At 43.9% G+C, this 17,184-nt stretch overlaps 1 protein-coding gene across 4 annotated transcripts in view; it reads right to left on the bottom strand.

Moving 5' to 3' along the window:
• The window catches only part of RAB27B (RAB27B, member RAS oncogene family), a 43,657-nt gene that overhangs the window by 3,817 nt on the left and 22,656 nt on the right, over nucleotides 1-17,184 (bottom strand). For 2 of the 4 annotated variants that reach the window (XM_075489087.1, XM_075489089.1), the window contains exons 2-3: nucleotides 4,530-4,701; nucleotides 1,850-1,935 (exon numbers count right to left, since the gene is read on the bottom strand). In XM_075489087.1, the coding sequence (XP_075345202.1) occupies nucleotides 1,850-1,935; nucleotides 4,530-4,682 (239 nt within the window). In that variant the 5' untranslated portion in view covers nucleotides 4,683-4,701. Of the gene's footprint in view, nucleotides 1-309; nucleotides 494-1,849; nucleotides 1,936-4,529; nucleotides 4,702-7,121; nucleotides 7,281-17,184 lie in introns of those variants that run through there. The other 2 variants (XM_075489085.1, XM_075489088.1) reach the window with 2 other exon arrangements.

Here is a 17,184-nt window from a genome sequence, read left to right as displayed (position 1 = left end):
AACAAAAGCTCTCCGTAGAAACATGTCAGATACCTGACACTACTTTTAGGGTTTCTTTTTTGGGGGGGGTGGGGGGGGAAGAGTAGCCTCAAAATGTTTAATCTCTTGCAGAGGTGTGCACACAAACAGTGTTTGAGAGTAAGGGAAAGAGATGCAGACACAAAATTTCAGCTTGCTTCTTGGACTTGATGATCTTAAAGGTCTTTTCCAACCTATACAATTCTGTGATTCTGTGATTCTACTTTTCATCCAGCAGCAACCCCTCCCACATGGTATTTGCATTGCTCACTCTGAAAACCTGAAACCTGCCTCATCACAACTTTCCTTCCTCCCCACTGGGCAAACACTTCAGCCTGCTGCTCTTCAGCCGCTAGTACACAGCAAATAGGTGTGAGTCGCATTTTCTTCCCTTGTTGACAGATGACATCAGTAGTCATACTGAGGGCAACCTCACGCACTTTATGATAGCAAAAACCAGCGTACATGACTAGCCACGGGAAGCTTAAGAAAGCCATATACACTCTTCTCCCTTTAAAAATATAATAGGATCAAATTTAATAGTGACAAGTCAAGAAGGTCTTTGGAAAGAACAAACAAGTATGCACGCAGGAGATGGGGAACAACTGGTCAGATAAAAGAATCCTTCTGCAAAGGAGGAATCTGGTCAGTCATGAACTTAATACATGTCCTCCATGGTATGCTGCTGCAAAGAAGGCAAACACAACCAAAACCATAAAAGTAAGATAAGAAGCAATTCTTCCATACTACTCAGCACTGGTAAGACTTGAACTACAATTCTCCATCCCACTTGCATGCTGGTGGTGAGAGAGGCTGGAACCAGCCTGGGGCAGTACAGAACAGAAAGCTTGCTCATCACAGAAAAGTCTGAGCAAGCCCAGGGCACGTAAACTGGAGAGGACTCAAGGAAGGCATCAGGCTGCTCGGGACCTTGTCCACCTGCGTTGTGAACACCTGCAAGAGCACAGACTGCACAGCCTCCGAGAGCAACCTGCTCCAGGGCTTAACCACTTCCACGGTCAACACTTGCTTCCTTCTACCTAGCTGGAATATCCTTGCTGCCGCTTGTGACCATCGCCTCTTGCCCTTTAGCTGTGAGCCTGAGAAGAGTGTGGCTCTGTCTTCTCCCCACTGGGTAGATGAAGACAGCAATTAGCCTCCCCTTAGTCTTCCCATCTTTAGGCCGAACACGCTTAGCACCCTCGGCCCTCACCAGATCATCGTATGCCTCCTGACCTGTTCTAACGGCACTCCACGGGACTTCAGTTTATCAGTACAAAGTATCCCACACTGGAGGTCCCAAGAATGGAAACAGTACTCCAGATGTGGCCTCAGAAATGCTGCATAAAGGGGAATAACCACTTCCCTCAGTCTGATGGCTACGTGCGTGCCAACGCAGTCCTGCATGCACCTTCATCAAAATATGCCTTACCATCCAGCCTAACAGAAAAAATGTGAAATATAAGAACGAGACACTTAGGAAGATTATACAGTATCTTCCAGAGGAGATTAGAAACGTATTATGAAGCCAAAATAACAGTACAAAACAAACCAAAAAAGCTAACCAACGACCCAATAACCCACGTGTGCCAGAAACGAGGCAGCATGCTGCCAAGGCAGGGAGCAGACCACCTTCAATTCTTCCACCCCTATTTTCTGTGATCCTCTGATCACTGCATCAAAGCAGTGTCAGAAAAACTTCATTTCTGGAAGATAGTCTTCTTGTCCTAAAATAGGAGGATTTCTGGTATTTTGCACCTGAATGGACTAATGGTTTACCCAGAAATGTGAAAAACTCAGAACTGCTTTCCAATGAGCTGAATTTTGTTACCTTTCCTGTCCGGCTGTGTCCCAAAGCTGGAGATGTACCTTGAAGGCTTTTCCTGGAGATCCATTTGGTCCTCTGCTATTGTATACCTAACGAGAGAGTCAAATCAGTAGAGCCGTACAGCACACACTGAAATCCATCGCGTGGGTCACAGACTGTACTATTTTGTGCAAGCAATAAGTAAAAGTTCAGTCCTTCAGTAAAAGCTGACTCTTACCTCTAAAAGCCACTTCAGAGGGCTGCTTATAATAATATTTAAAAACCCAGGAGCCACATGAAATGTCTATGAAACCTGCACTTTAAAGATACTTTGGTGATATTTAGCACTTCAAATTAGATACCAAATCTTTAAAACTTGGCATAGCACTGTGCTGAGCAAGCTGTCTGTGTTCTGTTTCATTGCTGTTCTTACAAAATTTACAGCTGGCTGACAGGATTAACCACTATTATAAAACGCTATTTTTTCTTCATTAACTTCTGTTGGACATTAATGACTTCCTTACCAACTGCAACTGCAAACTCACAGTGCTTAAAGAAATCACTGTGACCTTTTGCTGGGGCTCAATTCGTTATTAAACAGAAACAGCGTGTAAATTAGCTGGTGCAGTAAAAGACAGAGGGATAAAATAAGTATGAGTCGTTTTTGTTACCTGAGGTAGTTTAGCAGAATTTTAAAAGCAGGCAAATATTGCCCTTGCATTTAGGTCAAGAGAATATGGACCTTATGGACATGTCTGTATCCAGAGGCTGCACTGACCTTACCCGGGGAAGCAGAACACTTCCTCACCTGCCCTCCCTGGGCTGTAAAATACAACGTTTAGTTCCGCACAACCAAGTTAATATTAATTGGGGGTTGGACTAGATGACCTCTGGAGGTCTGTTCCAGCCTAGACTATTCTGTGATTCTGTGGACTTATTTAAGCGGTTGTCATTTCAATGGGTAGCTTCTGACTGCAACGTGCCTTTCTTTCCTTTGTGGCAGGTGCCCGATCTGAAAACCAGAAAAGAATCAACGGATCAACCGCACCACGTTTGTGAATTAAACTAGTTTTGCCGGAGCATGTTCCTGTAACAGCGAGCATGATAAACAAGGAATCTCACAGGGTCATTTTTTAAAATGACTTTTACACAACAGAAAAACATATTTAACCTTTTGGATCTCCTTCTTAGAAGGCAATTTATTAGATAGACCTTCAAGACATTTCAAAGCTGGTAATTTCATGTAAGATGTAGTTTCTCCCACACTTATAAACTATCTTACCCCAAAATGTACAGTAATGGAAAATTACGGAAGAAATCTGTCTACAATCTTTAGCAGAAAAGTTCAACCTGCTGGAAAGAATCCAGCACCCATGTTCAAAACACATTAATGAGCGTCTGACCAGCCAGGGAAAGAGTATTCCGGCAATTTGCATGTTCAAACATTTCCTTGCAATAAAACTGTGGTTTTAATATTTTACTCTTATTACATCAGTGCAATCCCACAGTGCAGAGAAGGAGCCAGGCTCCACTCCAACCTGAGCATCACATTTAACCGGCCTGAACCTGGTGTAGCGCTGATTATGAGAAATTTAAGACAGAATCCAGATCCACGATTCTTTTATTCAGGGGACCCTCGAACCCCCATCTTCCAGGCAGAGCCTGCACGCCCCTGTCACCATGGCAAAACTGAACTCGGCACAGCAGCCACAAGTACTGGCAGTCATGAAAAAGCTGCCAGGGAAGATGAAGGTGCGTGGGGGAGTGATGCCCATCTTTTCATGGTATTCTAGTGAAATAACAGGAGCTTAAAACGTTACGTTAAAAAGACACAAATTTGAAGAGGTCTCCACCTTTCAACTGGGCAAGTATTTACATTTCTTTTTATTAAGGAAATGACTAAAATAATTGCCCAGGGTCTAATATCTTGTATTTATTATGGTTTTACTGTTCAAGCAAGCTAGAGGGATTCCTATTAGAAAGCTGAATTTGTCCCCTATATTTAAACTGTATCAGTTGTCAGGATCTATGAGCAGATACATTAGTCACATTAAATTAAAACAAAGCGAGTGCACTCTCATATCCACAAAAAGCATCTGAATGACACTCATCTTCTATTTAACATCAAGAAACAAAAGCACGGAAGAGCAGGCTCGCACACCTTGCATTAAGCAGCACATCGATCCTAACCTACAAGGACTCCTGATCACAGGCTCGGTATGCTCAGCCTCCAGCCTTGCTGCTGGCAGAGACTCAGAGGAGCAGCGTGGTCCAGCTGGTGGAACCGCTTCTTGTGCCTTCGCTAGATTACTGTGTGATCTGGAAGTAAGCTGAAACTTCTGTGCTTCTGTAAGTTTCTATCTCTTCTATTTAAATCCCAAGTTTGGGGGCCAGAGTTATTTCTAGTCATAAACACACCTCATTCACTAGCACTACGGAAACCTGCTCTAGGAAAGATCCTTTTATACCAATGTGCAATAAACCACTTTACAATCCAACACCGGGATAAGGATGATGGCATTTTTCCCCTTTATCCAGTTCCTAATTATGACTTGCTTAAGCCAAAAACCAGACCAGGAAAAGCATTATCAGCACATGCTATACCCCATAGTAAGAGAGGCAGTACACATTTACATAAAATTTCTTCTCAGCAGAAATGAATGAAGAAAAAAGAAGGTGGTATCATTCGTATGAGACAACTTACCACTCGTTTTTCCCGAAAATCTATCCCTACCGTCGTGATGAATTTTGGATTAAATTTGTTATCAGTGTATCTGTACAGGAACGTTGTTTTTCCAACCCCAGAGTCTCCAAGGGCCAGGAGTTTGATCAGATAATCATAGTCTCCATCAGTCATAGTGCTAATTTTTAGGAACCTACGTAAAAAAGAGAAAAAAGAAAAATTAGATTTAACAATAACAAAACCCCCTTACTGTTTGTTTTTGCCTCATTTCTATTTTTGCTCATTGAAATGCTACAGGTTGAAAGTTAGGATTGTGTATTTTGAAAAACGCTAATGCAAAGCAGCAGCGCAACTCACAATTTCAGTTCAGGTGCCAGGAGATAATACAACTTACACTTTCCATTTTCTAAATAAATAAAACTGAAGCTTAGAATGATAAGAGTTTGGGACATTGTTCTGAGGATAACAATAAGGCCTATAATGAACATAGGTATGAAACCTAGGGCTAAGTCCTTCTGCTCAAAGTATTTATTATGAGTTTGAAAAAAAAGGGTAGTGCAGAAACAGGCGTGAAAAGGAAACTCAGCCATGGCAAGGACCCTTCTCAGGGGTCAAGCTCTAACCAGCATTACATGACATTATCAGAGCTAGGTATTTTTATCTTGAAAGAAATTCTCTTTCTATAATAATTGAAATTATTGAAAATTATTGAAAATAATTGAGATAATTGAAAATTACCTTTTTCCCCCCTAAGAGAACAAATTAAACAAGCAGAGTAAGCAATTATCCCCAGGCCACTGTTAATAAAAGGAGAGAGCTCAAATGCAGTTTACTCTCTCGTATAACCAGATGAACCCGCAGCTGCCTTGTTCTGGGAAGTACACAACCAAAACCACCCCCTCATCAAACGCTGCAGATACTAATTAGAGTGAAGAAGAAAGAAAAGCAGATGGCAAGCCCACCGCCTGGGTTCAGCTCCGTGCCTCGGTTAAGCTGCTGCTGTGACGGCAAGCGGGGGCCATCTCCTGCAGCCCAGGGAGCCACCTGAGAGCGGCCAACGTCCGGAGAAAGCCACAGCCAACATACACGCCTCGATAGCAGGTGTAGGCTCTTTTCTATAGGTAGCAGTGAACAAAAGCAGCAAAGCCTACCTTATTAAGCACTTGTAAAACAAATACACACATCAGAAAGTAACACAAATTTGCAGAAAGAGGAAAATATTTATCCTGTTTACCCAGGCTGCCTCACAGCCCAGGCAGGAGCTCCCGGAGCAAAGTGCATGCCACAGAAATGGTTTCTGTGGGGTTTTCATGGCCCCACACAACAGTTCCTGGCTTTTCCCAATCTGCTGAGTCAAGTGACACAACGTATTTGGGAGGGAAAGCCGGATACAAAGGAGGGACGGCTTTTCAGCATTGTCTTCTACTTTGGTCTTTTCCCGGTTGGCCGATGCAACCGAGCTCCTGTGTTCAGGGTCACTTGGGCTCCCACCAACAGAAATGTTCATCCTCCGTCCAAAGCAGGGCACACCGTCTGCCAGCACAACCTCCTGCAAGAACCATGCCGTGGACAGCCAGCTTGAGCAGAGCACCTTCATAAAATTACTTCCCAGCCTGGCCAAGCCTTCACCCAGAGGAGAAGCACCCTTTCTCCAACCGGACTGCTTCTCCAGAGGGTTTTTTATTATTTTAAGTTGAGGGGAGTGTTGTATTACCCTAAACCTAAAGCTCCCATTACTGTATTTACTTTGTTCGTATTTGCTGTGAAGCTCTACAGGAGAAGGAAAGGGGACCTACCTAAGAAATAGACCTACAAAGTATTTATTCACATGTATGAAATGCCCTGATGATGAGAAAACTGGAATCATATGAAACACCACCTAGTTTACATCCTCTCTTACCTTGCTCTCGACATAATTTAAGCCTTCTTTTTTTTCCAACATCTTGTTAATCCTTAGCACGGATGAACAGCCCTTCCATTCGGACCTCTATGCTGAAACTAATTACTGTGGTATCAGAGCAGGAGACCCTGGGCCATATCCCATTCATAAAAACTACTGCTTGTTTCAGTACAAGACCTTAATTTCCATCAGAATAAAACCTACCTTTCTAAGCATTTCAATTAGCAAGTACTGACCTGCTTTGACTAAAATAGCGAACTAAGCCCGTTTTGATTATCCTGCATTTCAACAGCTTCAAGGATAAAAAAGCTGGCTGCGTACTGAGCAGTTTCATTGTACGAGACTTATACCTTTGACAGATCTAGAGCCACCCAGAGAGGCGGGACAAGCTTTTGAGAAATTCATCTTCTGATGATAAAGGTTTAATGAATCTAGAGAAAAAGGCCCCTGATCTGACAGTGCTGCTCTGCCTTGCACTGCCTTTGGTCTGCGCTGGGCAGGGGAAGGCCAGAGCACCAACACAGCAGCTTCACAGAAATTCATTCAAGGCCTTTAATCTTTTCCAGAATATCCTAAATTTACCACAAGGCTCCACCGAGCAAGAGTAATTTCCCCCCAGAACTCTGAGGATTATCAAAATCAAAGTATTTCTGATCAATGCAATTAACTGTTCTTCAGGCATTTCATTCAACAAATCAGAAAAAGAAAGGTACCTTGGGAGATGAGTCTCCCCCAAATGCTTGACTGGTAATACAAAGTATTAACTCGGGATTAGAGGCTACTCCCAAAATATCCTTGTTCTCTAGGAGCTGAAGCTCAGCATCTCCTTGCTATGCAAATGTGCAAAGCAGAATATTCAGAATTTACCAGACCTGTAAACGTTGAGCAAAATATACATCAGACTAGGATGATTAAAAACCTATTTTTGTAAGCCTGTCACGAGAAGGTAGTTGGCAGTCCTGTTCCCAGCACTGGCTGCTTTTCCAGAAATTCCTGCCCGTTTGCACCAGGGGCTGCACACGCGTTGCAGGGCAGGGAGGCAGCCTGGGAACCGGTGTCTTTTGGCAAGGTTACTCTGACTTCGCTCTCCTAATTCTCTGTACCGTGTAGGGAAGTAAAATACTAATTAGTTAGACAAAGGGGTTTTATTCCTTCAGATTTTAACCTGAAGCCACCAAACAGTTGTCCCCTGCTTGACCAGCTACATGATGGAGACAGGAGGAGCATGCTTCACAAAAACCTGGGTGTGGGGGGAGTTTGACAGACCGGACAGATCCACTGCCATCCCACTGCCATTACTGTTTTACCAGTTCCAAAATGCTGTAATACAGCAAAGTAAGTTCTTGTTCCACAGGAAATCTGAGCAGTAAGATTTTAATTTCATTTAGAATGAAAGAGTTAAAATTACTGCTGATTACTAATAATTTCTATTAGATAAACATCTAAGTGTGCTTTTAAATATGTCTATAATTAACTGGATTTGAAAATTCTGAATGTTCCATTTTGTTTCAGGACAAATGTTAACTTAAACAGTATGTACAACTGTAATATAAAAATCAGACACCATATCTGAAACAAAGCAAAGTTCTTCAGTGGAGGAGGTTTGGGGTTCGTAAAGAAAAGAGACTTCATTTCAAGAGAATTTCTTCTCGCAAAAATCTGAAAAACATTTCAGAATTTTCTACTAAGGTTATTAACAAAGCATTTTAATAAAAGTGCAATATACTTTATTCAAGTCTAATTTTAAACGGCTCAATATATTGAGCTACTGAAAAGAAACATCCCTGGGCTGTAACGCAAAAGTCTTACATTGCTAAAACAAAGCAACTCAATTCACGATTTTCCATGACGACATTCAAAAAACGCCCCTGCGCCTGGAACCTTAATTTTCAAGTCCTCACCATTCTGCGAGCATCTAAATGGACTTGAAGTTGCACTACCAGCGATGGTGACTCATTTTGCCGTGACCGTGTCTCCACCACAGACCACCTGCAGTCAGAGCAGCCAGAACCAGCAAGGTCTCCCCCGCCGCCTGTCCCGCAGGGCTCAGGCAACCTTGCAAGCACCCACACAGACCAAAACCAACTTTCCACTCAACTAACGCAACCTCACCCTCCAATTCTGAAGCCTGTGCTGTTTCTCTAATACCACGTTACCAATTAAGCTTTATAAAAACCCAAACAGGCCTCCTGACAGTCCCCCCAACCCTCTCTGCCAACATGGCCAACAGCCAGAGGATGATAAATGTGACGTTTTGATGCTGTTCTTCCAGGCTGTGCATCTAGACTGAGCCTGATTTAAAAAAAACATTCTTCTGCTTTCTTGGCAGACAAGATTCCCATCTAGACCAGAAGCAGCATCTTGTTTCTTGATTGATTATTTTGTTCCGTCCCTATTTAATGTTCTTTAACTACAGTGCAAGAGATCATTTAAAATCTGGCACTTGTCAGTAGATACTCCAGAGAACATTTTCTCAATAGAGAGATATAGCTTCACATAAACCAACCAAACCTTTTATAGCCTACAGGGAGAGGAACATCTACTCCTCGGGCACCGTGCCTTTGCTCTGCGGCTCTGTACCCAAGGCACAGAGGAAAGGCACAGCGGCACATCCCACCACACCCGGCTTGGCATGCCCGGAGGAGCCTCCCAAATGCAGCACCTCCAAAGGAGGGAGGACTGCGGAAGCAGGAGGGCTCCAGCCCTTTGTACATCCACCAACAACCCCTGCACCTGAAGGAGCAGCCTCGGCAGGAGTCAGCAGCTCTCTCTCTGAAGTAACGCTGAGCTCTGTACCCGAAGACCCACCCCAGAGCACAGAAAGGGATGCGGAGGAGAAAAGCTGTAAGTCTGGTTTTCTTCTTCCATTCATAGTGTGTTCCTTAAAAACTGGGAGAAAGGCAATTCATTGAAATCTAAATTGCTTTTGAAAAAAAATTACTTTTGGCTGGGAACAAACTCTGCAGAAAAATGGTTTCAATTCAGAAACTTTTTCATATCAAGCTGTTTATATGTACAGTAAAAACAAATCAAGCAGGCTAAAATTCGGATGAACCTAACCTAAAAACACTGCCTGTTAGTCATACTTTTAGCCTCTCAGAATTGGAAAAGATTGACAAATTTTAAAGCTTCTAAATTTCAAGCTTTGCAGGTTTTTAAAGACTTTCCTAATCCAATAGACTATTAGATTTTCTGATAACACCTTTTCTCACAAATGGAGAGAGTTGTTGAAAGGAGTTCAACCATTACATAAGTAGCTAATGGGAATACCATCAAGGAAAAGTTAGGTCCGCAATGAGAGAAAAGTCAGTTCCAGAAAATAACATTTTACTTCCCTTGACACGCTACTAGTTAAAAGTCGAACAAACAAAAATGTTGTATAAATAGCATTAGCTCTCAAAAGTGCAGGATATAAAATCACAGCGCACATATTGTACCAGCAGCTGGCCAGCAAGAGATTCGTTCCCTCTGCAGCAAAATAAATCAGCACCACTACTATTCATCCAAGCTTTTCTTTTTAAAATGTAAAAACAGTAACAAAAAAATCAGTGCTCTTCTGAGGGCCAACTCACGGACGACTGTATCAGAGGCACAACACACATACATAGTAACCGCCGCTTACTCAAATCAGCAAACCCTGAGCCGACCAGGGGAAAGCTTCATGAGCAAGCTCTACGCTCCCCACCACAGCTGGGGTTGGGAGACTGCTGCTCCTCTTTGATTCTGCTGCACTGAGGCCGGAGTCCGACTTCTCCAGCACCATTAAGACCTTCACCACTTCCCCTTTTTTTGACAGCCTCTGGCACCTACAAGCGTCATCAGCTGATACAAATTTGATAAATAAAATGCAATGCTGTTCCAAGAGCCCAGCAACAGCCTAATAGACCCAATAGCATCAAAAAACTACAAACCGACTCCATTCAACTTTCTTTGGTGCATGGCACGAGCCACCATGCCCCAGGTCGTGGGATGATTTGCCTAAGCTCAGGCAAAGGTACCAGACCGCATGAAGATGACCTGCAGGATCCCCCAGAATGACTGTGGCACCATCCTTTCACTCCAGAGATCCTGCTCCTGGATCTCTTCAGGGTCAGCAATTGGATGCAGGCGACAAGGGCACTTCCCACCAACATGTGGCATGCAGAGAGATGACCCCAATACCAACACAAGGTTTAAAAATACTTTGCAAAGGGCCTGAGAGACAGGTAGGGACTGACCAAGTTTAGCACGGTACCACCAAGAAGACCCCTTCTCATCCCCAAGCACTCCACAGACATACCATTAACTTTCTGATAAACAAAGAGCTGCATGGAGACTTCCAACGAAGGAAAGAGCAGAGAGGCAGGCAAAGCTGATCTGTGGGAGGACAGGCTGCCTGCTAGGTTTCCTGTTAGAGTCACTTCTAGGAGATGAAAAAACACTGACGGCAGCAGGTTCCTGTTGGAAATCAGAGTCACTATGTAAAGAGAGTTTTGAAATGCATTATTTCTAGCTCCGTCTATCCTCCTAAAGAAATCATACAGGCTGTAGCAGAAAGACATCCCAAGATCAACCTGGACGTGGCTGGTCTTTGAAGTTCTTTAGATACGTTCTTTGAACAGAAACGCAAAGCTCTGCAACACGAACAGAAAGCTTCCCCTGGTCTTCTGCAGGCACACCAGAAAACTTCCTTTTCTTTCATCCTCAAGATTCTGACTGCTATTAACTCTATCCCAGCCATGACCGGTACAGTGAAGAACTAAACCCTAGTCCCCTGTTGCCCTCAAAACCCCACAACCTGTTACTCTCTTGCTGTGGGACAATGTCTCTCGCCAACGGAGCACCCAAGAGAGAACCCCACGCAGACCAGATTATTAACATCAAACTCATTAACACAGCCACATTAGACGCTTCTTCCCTACCAGAGGGAACATACAGGAAGGTCTGCAACGCAAAGTGGAACAGACAGAGAATTAAATTTAAGAGTGCATTATCAGAAAGTAGCCTGTCAAGTCCTTCCCCAGTGGGAGAAAGAGACAGGATGTAGGAAAGATAAGATAAAACTCTGTCCAGTCATCCCTGCATCACGCTATAATTTGTCTGCAATCATCTGCCAAAAAAGCAGAGCCTCACAGCTGCCAAGTAAATGGCCCACAATGAGCCAAACATTTTTTTCCCCCTCAAAAATCAAACAACTCACTGGAGCTATGCTGAGATGAAATTAAAGCTGGCTTCTCTGCTCAAAATCAGGCATACATTTCCATATAGGAGCTGTGAGCAACAATACGTAACAAATGCAGCATTACTGTGAAAGAAATGATCTTTCCTCATTTTCTTCCTTACAGTGGAAACCCCCAGAGGACCAGACAGACGATTTCTGGCATGGATGCCTCGCAGCATTGGAGCGCAGACAGCTTCAGGCTTCAGTATGTAAAAGACTCTTGGCAAGCCACAGCCCCATACTAGTCTTGTTCAGTAAGCTAGGATACTCTTTTTAATCGAGAAAGAAATACAGACTGAACATACTGCATTTTAGAAGTTCTTCTTTAAACATATGGACTTTCAGCTTTCACCCATTTGAGCACAGGCTGAACATAACTCCACAGGTAAGAAGGTGAGTTCGTTACCACGCTCCTCGCTGCTACGTGTGCCCTGGGAAGGAGCCATCAGGACTTCCTTCAACTCATGAGAAGCCCACACTGAGCATTCACACAAGCAAAACCAGTAAAAAAATCTCCAAATACCACTTTCTAAATAGACGGGTAAACACCAGACATTTCCTAAGCTAGAACCCATTCACATCACTGCACATCCCACAGGTATTATTCAGACTAAATCAAGCAGCACGCTCTCAGCTACCCACGTCCATCCATGTTTTCTATTCACATACCCACACCTTTTGGGGTCCTTTTCTCACCCGCCGTGCTCTGCTACCCCAAGTTGTACCTAAAGAGTACGACTTCCCTTCCGGCCGATGTGGTGTCGCCGCCTAAAAACTTTTCACTACATACGCACACAGCAAATACATATTTACATTTGTGTGGGCAAGGGAGAAGAGTGCCTAATTCAGTCGTTTTCAGGACTAATCAATAGGAAAAAGACACGCAATACAAAAAAAAGGCAAAGTCAAGGACCGTGCCCAACCGTTACCAAAAGCTGTTATCAAAACACTTCCCCGGTGCTTTTTTCCTCTAGGCCAAACACATAGTACGAGGTGAGTTATAACACAAGCAACCACACACTTTTTCTTCTATTTCACCATTTCAAAAACCTGCTTGGTAACTATAGGAATTAGTTCTGGGTTGACTATGCCACAGTAGGTCTGTATGTAGCACGTAATCCAGTCTATCACACTTGATTGAGTACACAAATATAACAGTGCTACTGACCAGAAAATAATGATAACTTACAAAATACCTGCAAAATACACAAGCCAGAAATGGATTTTGCAAAAGGCAGCAGAATCCTGCCACTGTAAAATAACCCAGACAGCAAATACTCTAACCTGTCATTCACTCTTCAAAAAGGAAAGCAAGCACAGACTTTAATAGCATTTACAGGAATGTATTTAAGAAGGAAGAAAGCCAGTATAAGGAAGTTTCACTGGCTCATTAAAAAAAAAAAAAATCTCATAAAACACATCTAAGTCGGATAACTACCTTTGAGGGAGTCCAAAAAGTTGTACAAGGATTGGACGTGCACAGGGAAGTACCCCTGGTTCGAGAGGAGAGAACGGGGGTATCGGGACCGCTGTCACAAGTGCAGGGTCATTTCCCACCCTTCCGACACAGCCTAACACGCCGCAGATTCCAGGAGAGACGTCGAGTAGCTCCCTGCTGACTTGCTGTTCAAACCCTCCAAGTCTCTCCTGCTCTTTTGAAGGCGAGAGAAAGCTACCATTATGTTACTTATCTGTCTGTGTGTCAGGGGAAAAAAAAATAAATTCTATGAAAATTTATGAGTTAATATAGTTATCCGAAAGACATGAAGTGGGCTAGACTTCCCTTTTAACTGCAGAAGCATGGTATCATTATCCATACTTCATCTCCCCCTGACCTTATCAAATTCATGTTTTGAATCCAAAACTCATCATAAATCTTTTGTAAAGCTCCTTTGACAAAGCCCAGCCTTTGCCACCAAGCACGTGACTGTTACACTGTTTTTCTCCAGATTCCTATTTAAATTTAGGCACCCTGATATGCTGATGAAGACTCCAAACGGGATGATTACATCTAAAAGACCTGAACGTTTGCCAGCTACTCATGTTTTTTATAACACTACCCTTCTTCCTGCATACATGAATCAATATGTGCAATGAACAGTTATCAACAGAGTAAAGAGCAAGGGAGTGGGGGGGAGGAAAGTCAACTCCAGAGCTTAGAAAGCCTGTCCCCATAGTTGGGGCCGTCCTCTGACGGTATAAAACGGCATCGCTCCACTAACCAGTTATGCTGGTTTACAGTTAGTCAGCCCAAAGGCTGGCCAGTACAGCTCCATTTTGTTATTGTGGATCCTTTCTAATCTCCTTCCAAAACTATTTTCAGAAGCAGCAGGGGAACACAGGGCTGACCACGATCAGCCAGGGGCCATTGTTAGCCCTCTAATTGATCCCCGAATCAACCCAAAGCTGTCTTTTGGAGCATCTTCATAGTGAAGTATCTAATGCAAAGTCTGAAACAAGATTAAGACTAGGAGAATTTCTGTTTTGTGCCGCCTGTAGATAATGGGCTGTATGTATAGTAAAGGGAAAAAAAACAAAAAGGAAACCCAGCCACATCAGTTTGGGAATGGACAGAAAGCAGCGAGCGGAGCCTACTGCTGGCTACAGCACCCGTTACAGCTCTGAAACGCCACGGCCACTGTTCCTGTAAAGCTGACGGTCCTTCTAACAGCTATCCTCTTCCTAAAAAAAAAAAGCAGCTTCCTTAGACTTCATTCATTTGCATCACTGTGCAAGTGGCCTGTACTTCCCTGCCTGCCTGAAGCTAGCAGGAATGAAACTGAGCGCACAACGCTGCCCGAAAGGAATCGCCTGTTCGAGGCTGCCGTGTTACAGATACCCACCACAGATGCTGCTGACCCGACTCAGACATGCAATGCTCCCAGTTGCTACCGGCTTTCTCCGGAGCGGGAGGACAGCCACCAAGGGGAAGGGATGCACTCTCTGCTGCTTCTGCTGGGCTTAAACTGCAGCCAGGGAGATCTCAGTCACACCTGACAAAGGAATACATCGTTTTAGTGAATAAAAAGCAAAGCTGCTATTACAGTAGTTTAAACTATTGACTGGCTGCACCCTTGACAGGTCCGTATTTCTACACATCGCTGCTTTTCTCAAAACCTTTGGGCTAGGTTTTCAGTTCCTTTAGTACCAAACCTCCATTAGGGTGGTAAAATCACTTCGCTGTATCCCAGGCCTGTGCAGGGGCTTACCTTGAAACACGGAGGCTTTTCCGTGGCTGAAGCGCGGCTTTACACGGTTCTCTCAAACCCTAAAGGGCCAGCCACTGGCCCTGCCGTTCCCACACTCAGTTCACACCTGATCCCAGGGAATGCTATACAGGTAAATACATTCTATTGCACTTCATCAGAAGCCCTTCTGCAATCCTCAAAGCAGTCTCCCTTTTGCTGTCAGGCAGGTAAAGAAGATTTTTGGCATAACTGAAAATTAATGCCTTTTGTTCCATATTGCTTAGGACAGACTTGGAAAGCTCTAACACTTGGAGTATCCCTTTAAACAATCTCTGCAATAATCGTTAGCCACAATAGCAGCTACACCTCCCTCTGCACAGTAGGGCAGATTTCTACTCCCTGTACCATTCTATTTAAATAAAAATGTACAACGGTGATCAAAACGGTTTGGCTTGTCAAATAATCTGATCCCATTTATTGTGGCTCTTTAAGGACTGCGAATTATAAAGAAGGTTCCTCAAGATAGAAAGTCATTAGTTCTAACAAGCTAATGGCTATTATACACTTAAATCACTGCTTTTGAAACAGTAAATCATTTCTTCTTTCTACGACAGACAATCTTATGTGAACACTGAAGCAATCTGATTATTCCATGAAAGGTTTTAGGAATTAAAGTCTATTGTACTGCTCAGGCACAAATTGGTTATCCCAGAAGTTTTAACCCCTTAAAGCTGCAGAGAGAACAGTTATTTCTCTCTTCCAGCTGAGGCTGTACCAGAGGCGAGAAAGGTCTTCTCACGCCCGTCTTCTCGACTCCCCGTGATGCTCCTCCTGGGATATCGCTCATGCCCGTGACCGTGCTGCTGCCAGCAAGCTTCCCAGGGTGTGCTTCTCCTCTCCCTGCGCCAGTGGCCTTCTGCTCGCATGAGGACGTGGCAGGCAGACACCAGAAACACCACCTCTGAAGTTCTCACATCAGCTGGTTCTTCTCCTGTCTCTCAAGAAACAGCCATACCCGCCCCACCCCACTTAATGCCAGCCCTGCCTGTCCCACGCCGATGGCGCTGGGAGCGGACATGGGAGTTTAGGGGCAGACAAGCAAATGAAAGCTTTTGAGGGCAAGAATGAGGAGTAAATTAGGAGCTGCCACAAGCAAGATTAGCAATGAGTTTTATCACTCTAACCTATGGGTATTAGCCAGTTCTTCAAGATTCAAAAGGACACATAAATCTTACAGCTCCTTTCCTGATATGAAATTTCAAGATTACGTGGTCCACTCTCTATCAGTCATTCCAGAGAATCACCCATTGCCTGATAAACCTGCTGTGGTTTAGATCACAGGAACTGCCTATTTCCATGCTGTCTGGCCATTTCATAACGCTGCATTAACTAGAAGAGAGCACAGGGAATATCACAGCAGGGAATACCTGGCTGCAGGCACAGGGTCACGCTTTATCTCAGCTGTCGGACACGGGTACCTCCACCCAGGCCAACCACCTCACCTGGGGGTGGCAGGGGAGAAGGACCGATTGCTAGGCTCAAACTTTTTCCTAATGCCACCCAAATCAAACCCAGACCTGCTGCATTATGCTACTGACAATGCTGCTTCCCCACGTCACATTTCAACACACAAAATGCAAAACATAGACTTTGCTGAATTACTCTCGGCTATTTTGTTTCTCAATGAAAGAAAGAGCAAAACCAAAGCTTTCATGGGAACCAGCACAACGTATACTTATAGTCGCCTATGCAGCAGTTCTGAGACCAGATACCTGCCACACACTAACAGGAAAATCAGCTTGGAAATTTGAGGCTGCACTGCATGAACAGTGAGAAAAGAACAGCTTCTCCCAGGAAAAACAAAAAGCTATCCCATTCTCGCAAATGCAAATTGGGACTTTCAGCAGGCAGGGCTCACAGATGCACAGGTAAGCAGGGTACAACTGTATTTTGCGACATGCTCTCAAGGGCAGTATATTTTTCGAGACGCTATTATGCCAGCTTTAAGCAGTGACAGCATGTATTTCAGTAATGACCAGGTTGTGATATGTCAGCCTTAGCAGTTTCTAGACACTCTCTAAGGGAGTGTGTTGCTACTCCCCAGTTCGCACATTTTAGCAGGCTGCAATATATTGCTGTTTCTTTGAAGGCAAAAATAAGCACCGCACCATGAGAGCTGTCACTTTTCTCTACAGCTGTTCAAACTTCCCTAGCACCATGTTTTAACAGAGCTTTCCAACAACGCTGTGTGCAAAACTGCCAACAGTGCCTTCTTGCACATTTGCTTGTAACACCCCATCTTGAGAACTTCACACGCAGCCAAAACCCACCAGATTTGTTGAGAAGAGTTTTTCAGCATGGGAAAACTGTTTCTCCTTTGAGTCAAAG

Source organism: Mycteria americana, assembly GCF_035582795.1.
Source record: "Mycteria americana isolate JAX WOST 10 ecotype Jacksonville Zoo and Gardens chromosome Z unlocalized genomic scaffold, USCA_MyAme_1.0 Scaffold_30, whole genome shotgun sequence".
In the NCBI taxonomy this organism is placed as follows: Eukaryota; Metazoa; Chordata; class Aves; order Ciconiiformes; family Ciconiidae; genus Mycteria; species Mycteria americana.
The sequence above is the reverse complement of the archived record's forward strand: the minus strand, read 5'-3'. Positions and strand labels throughout refer to the sequence as shown.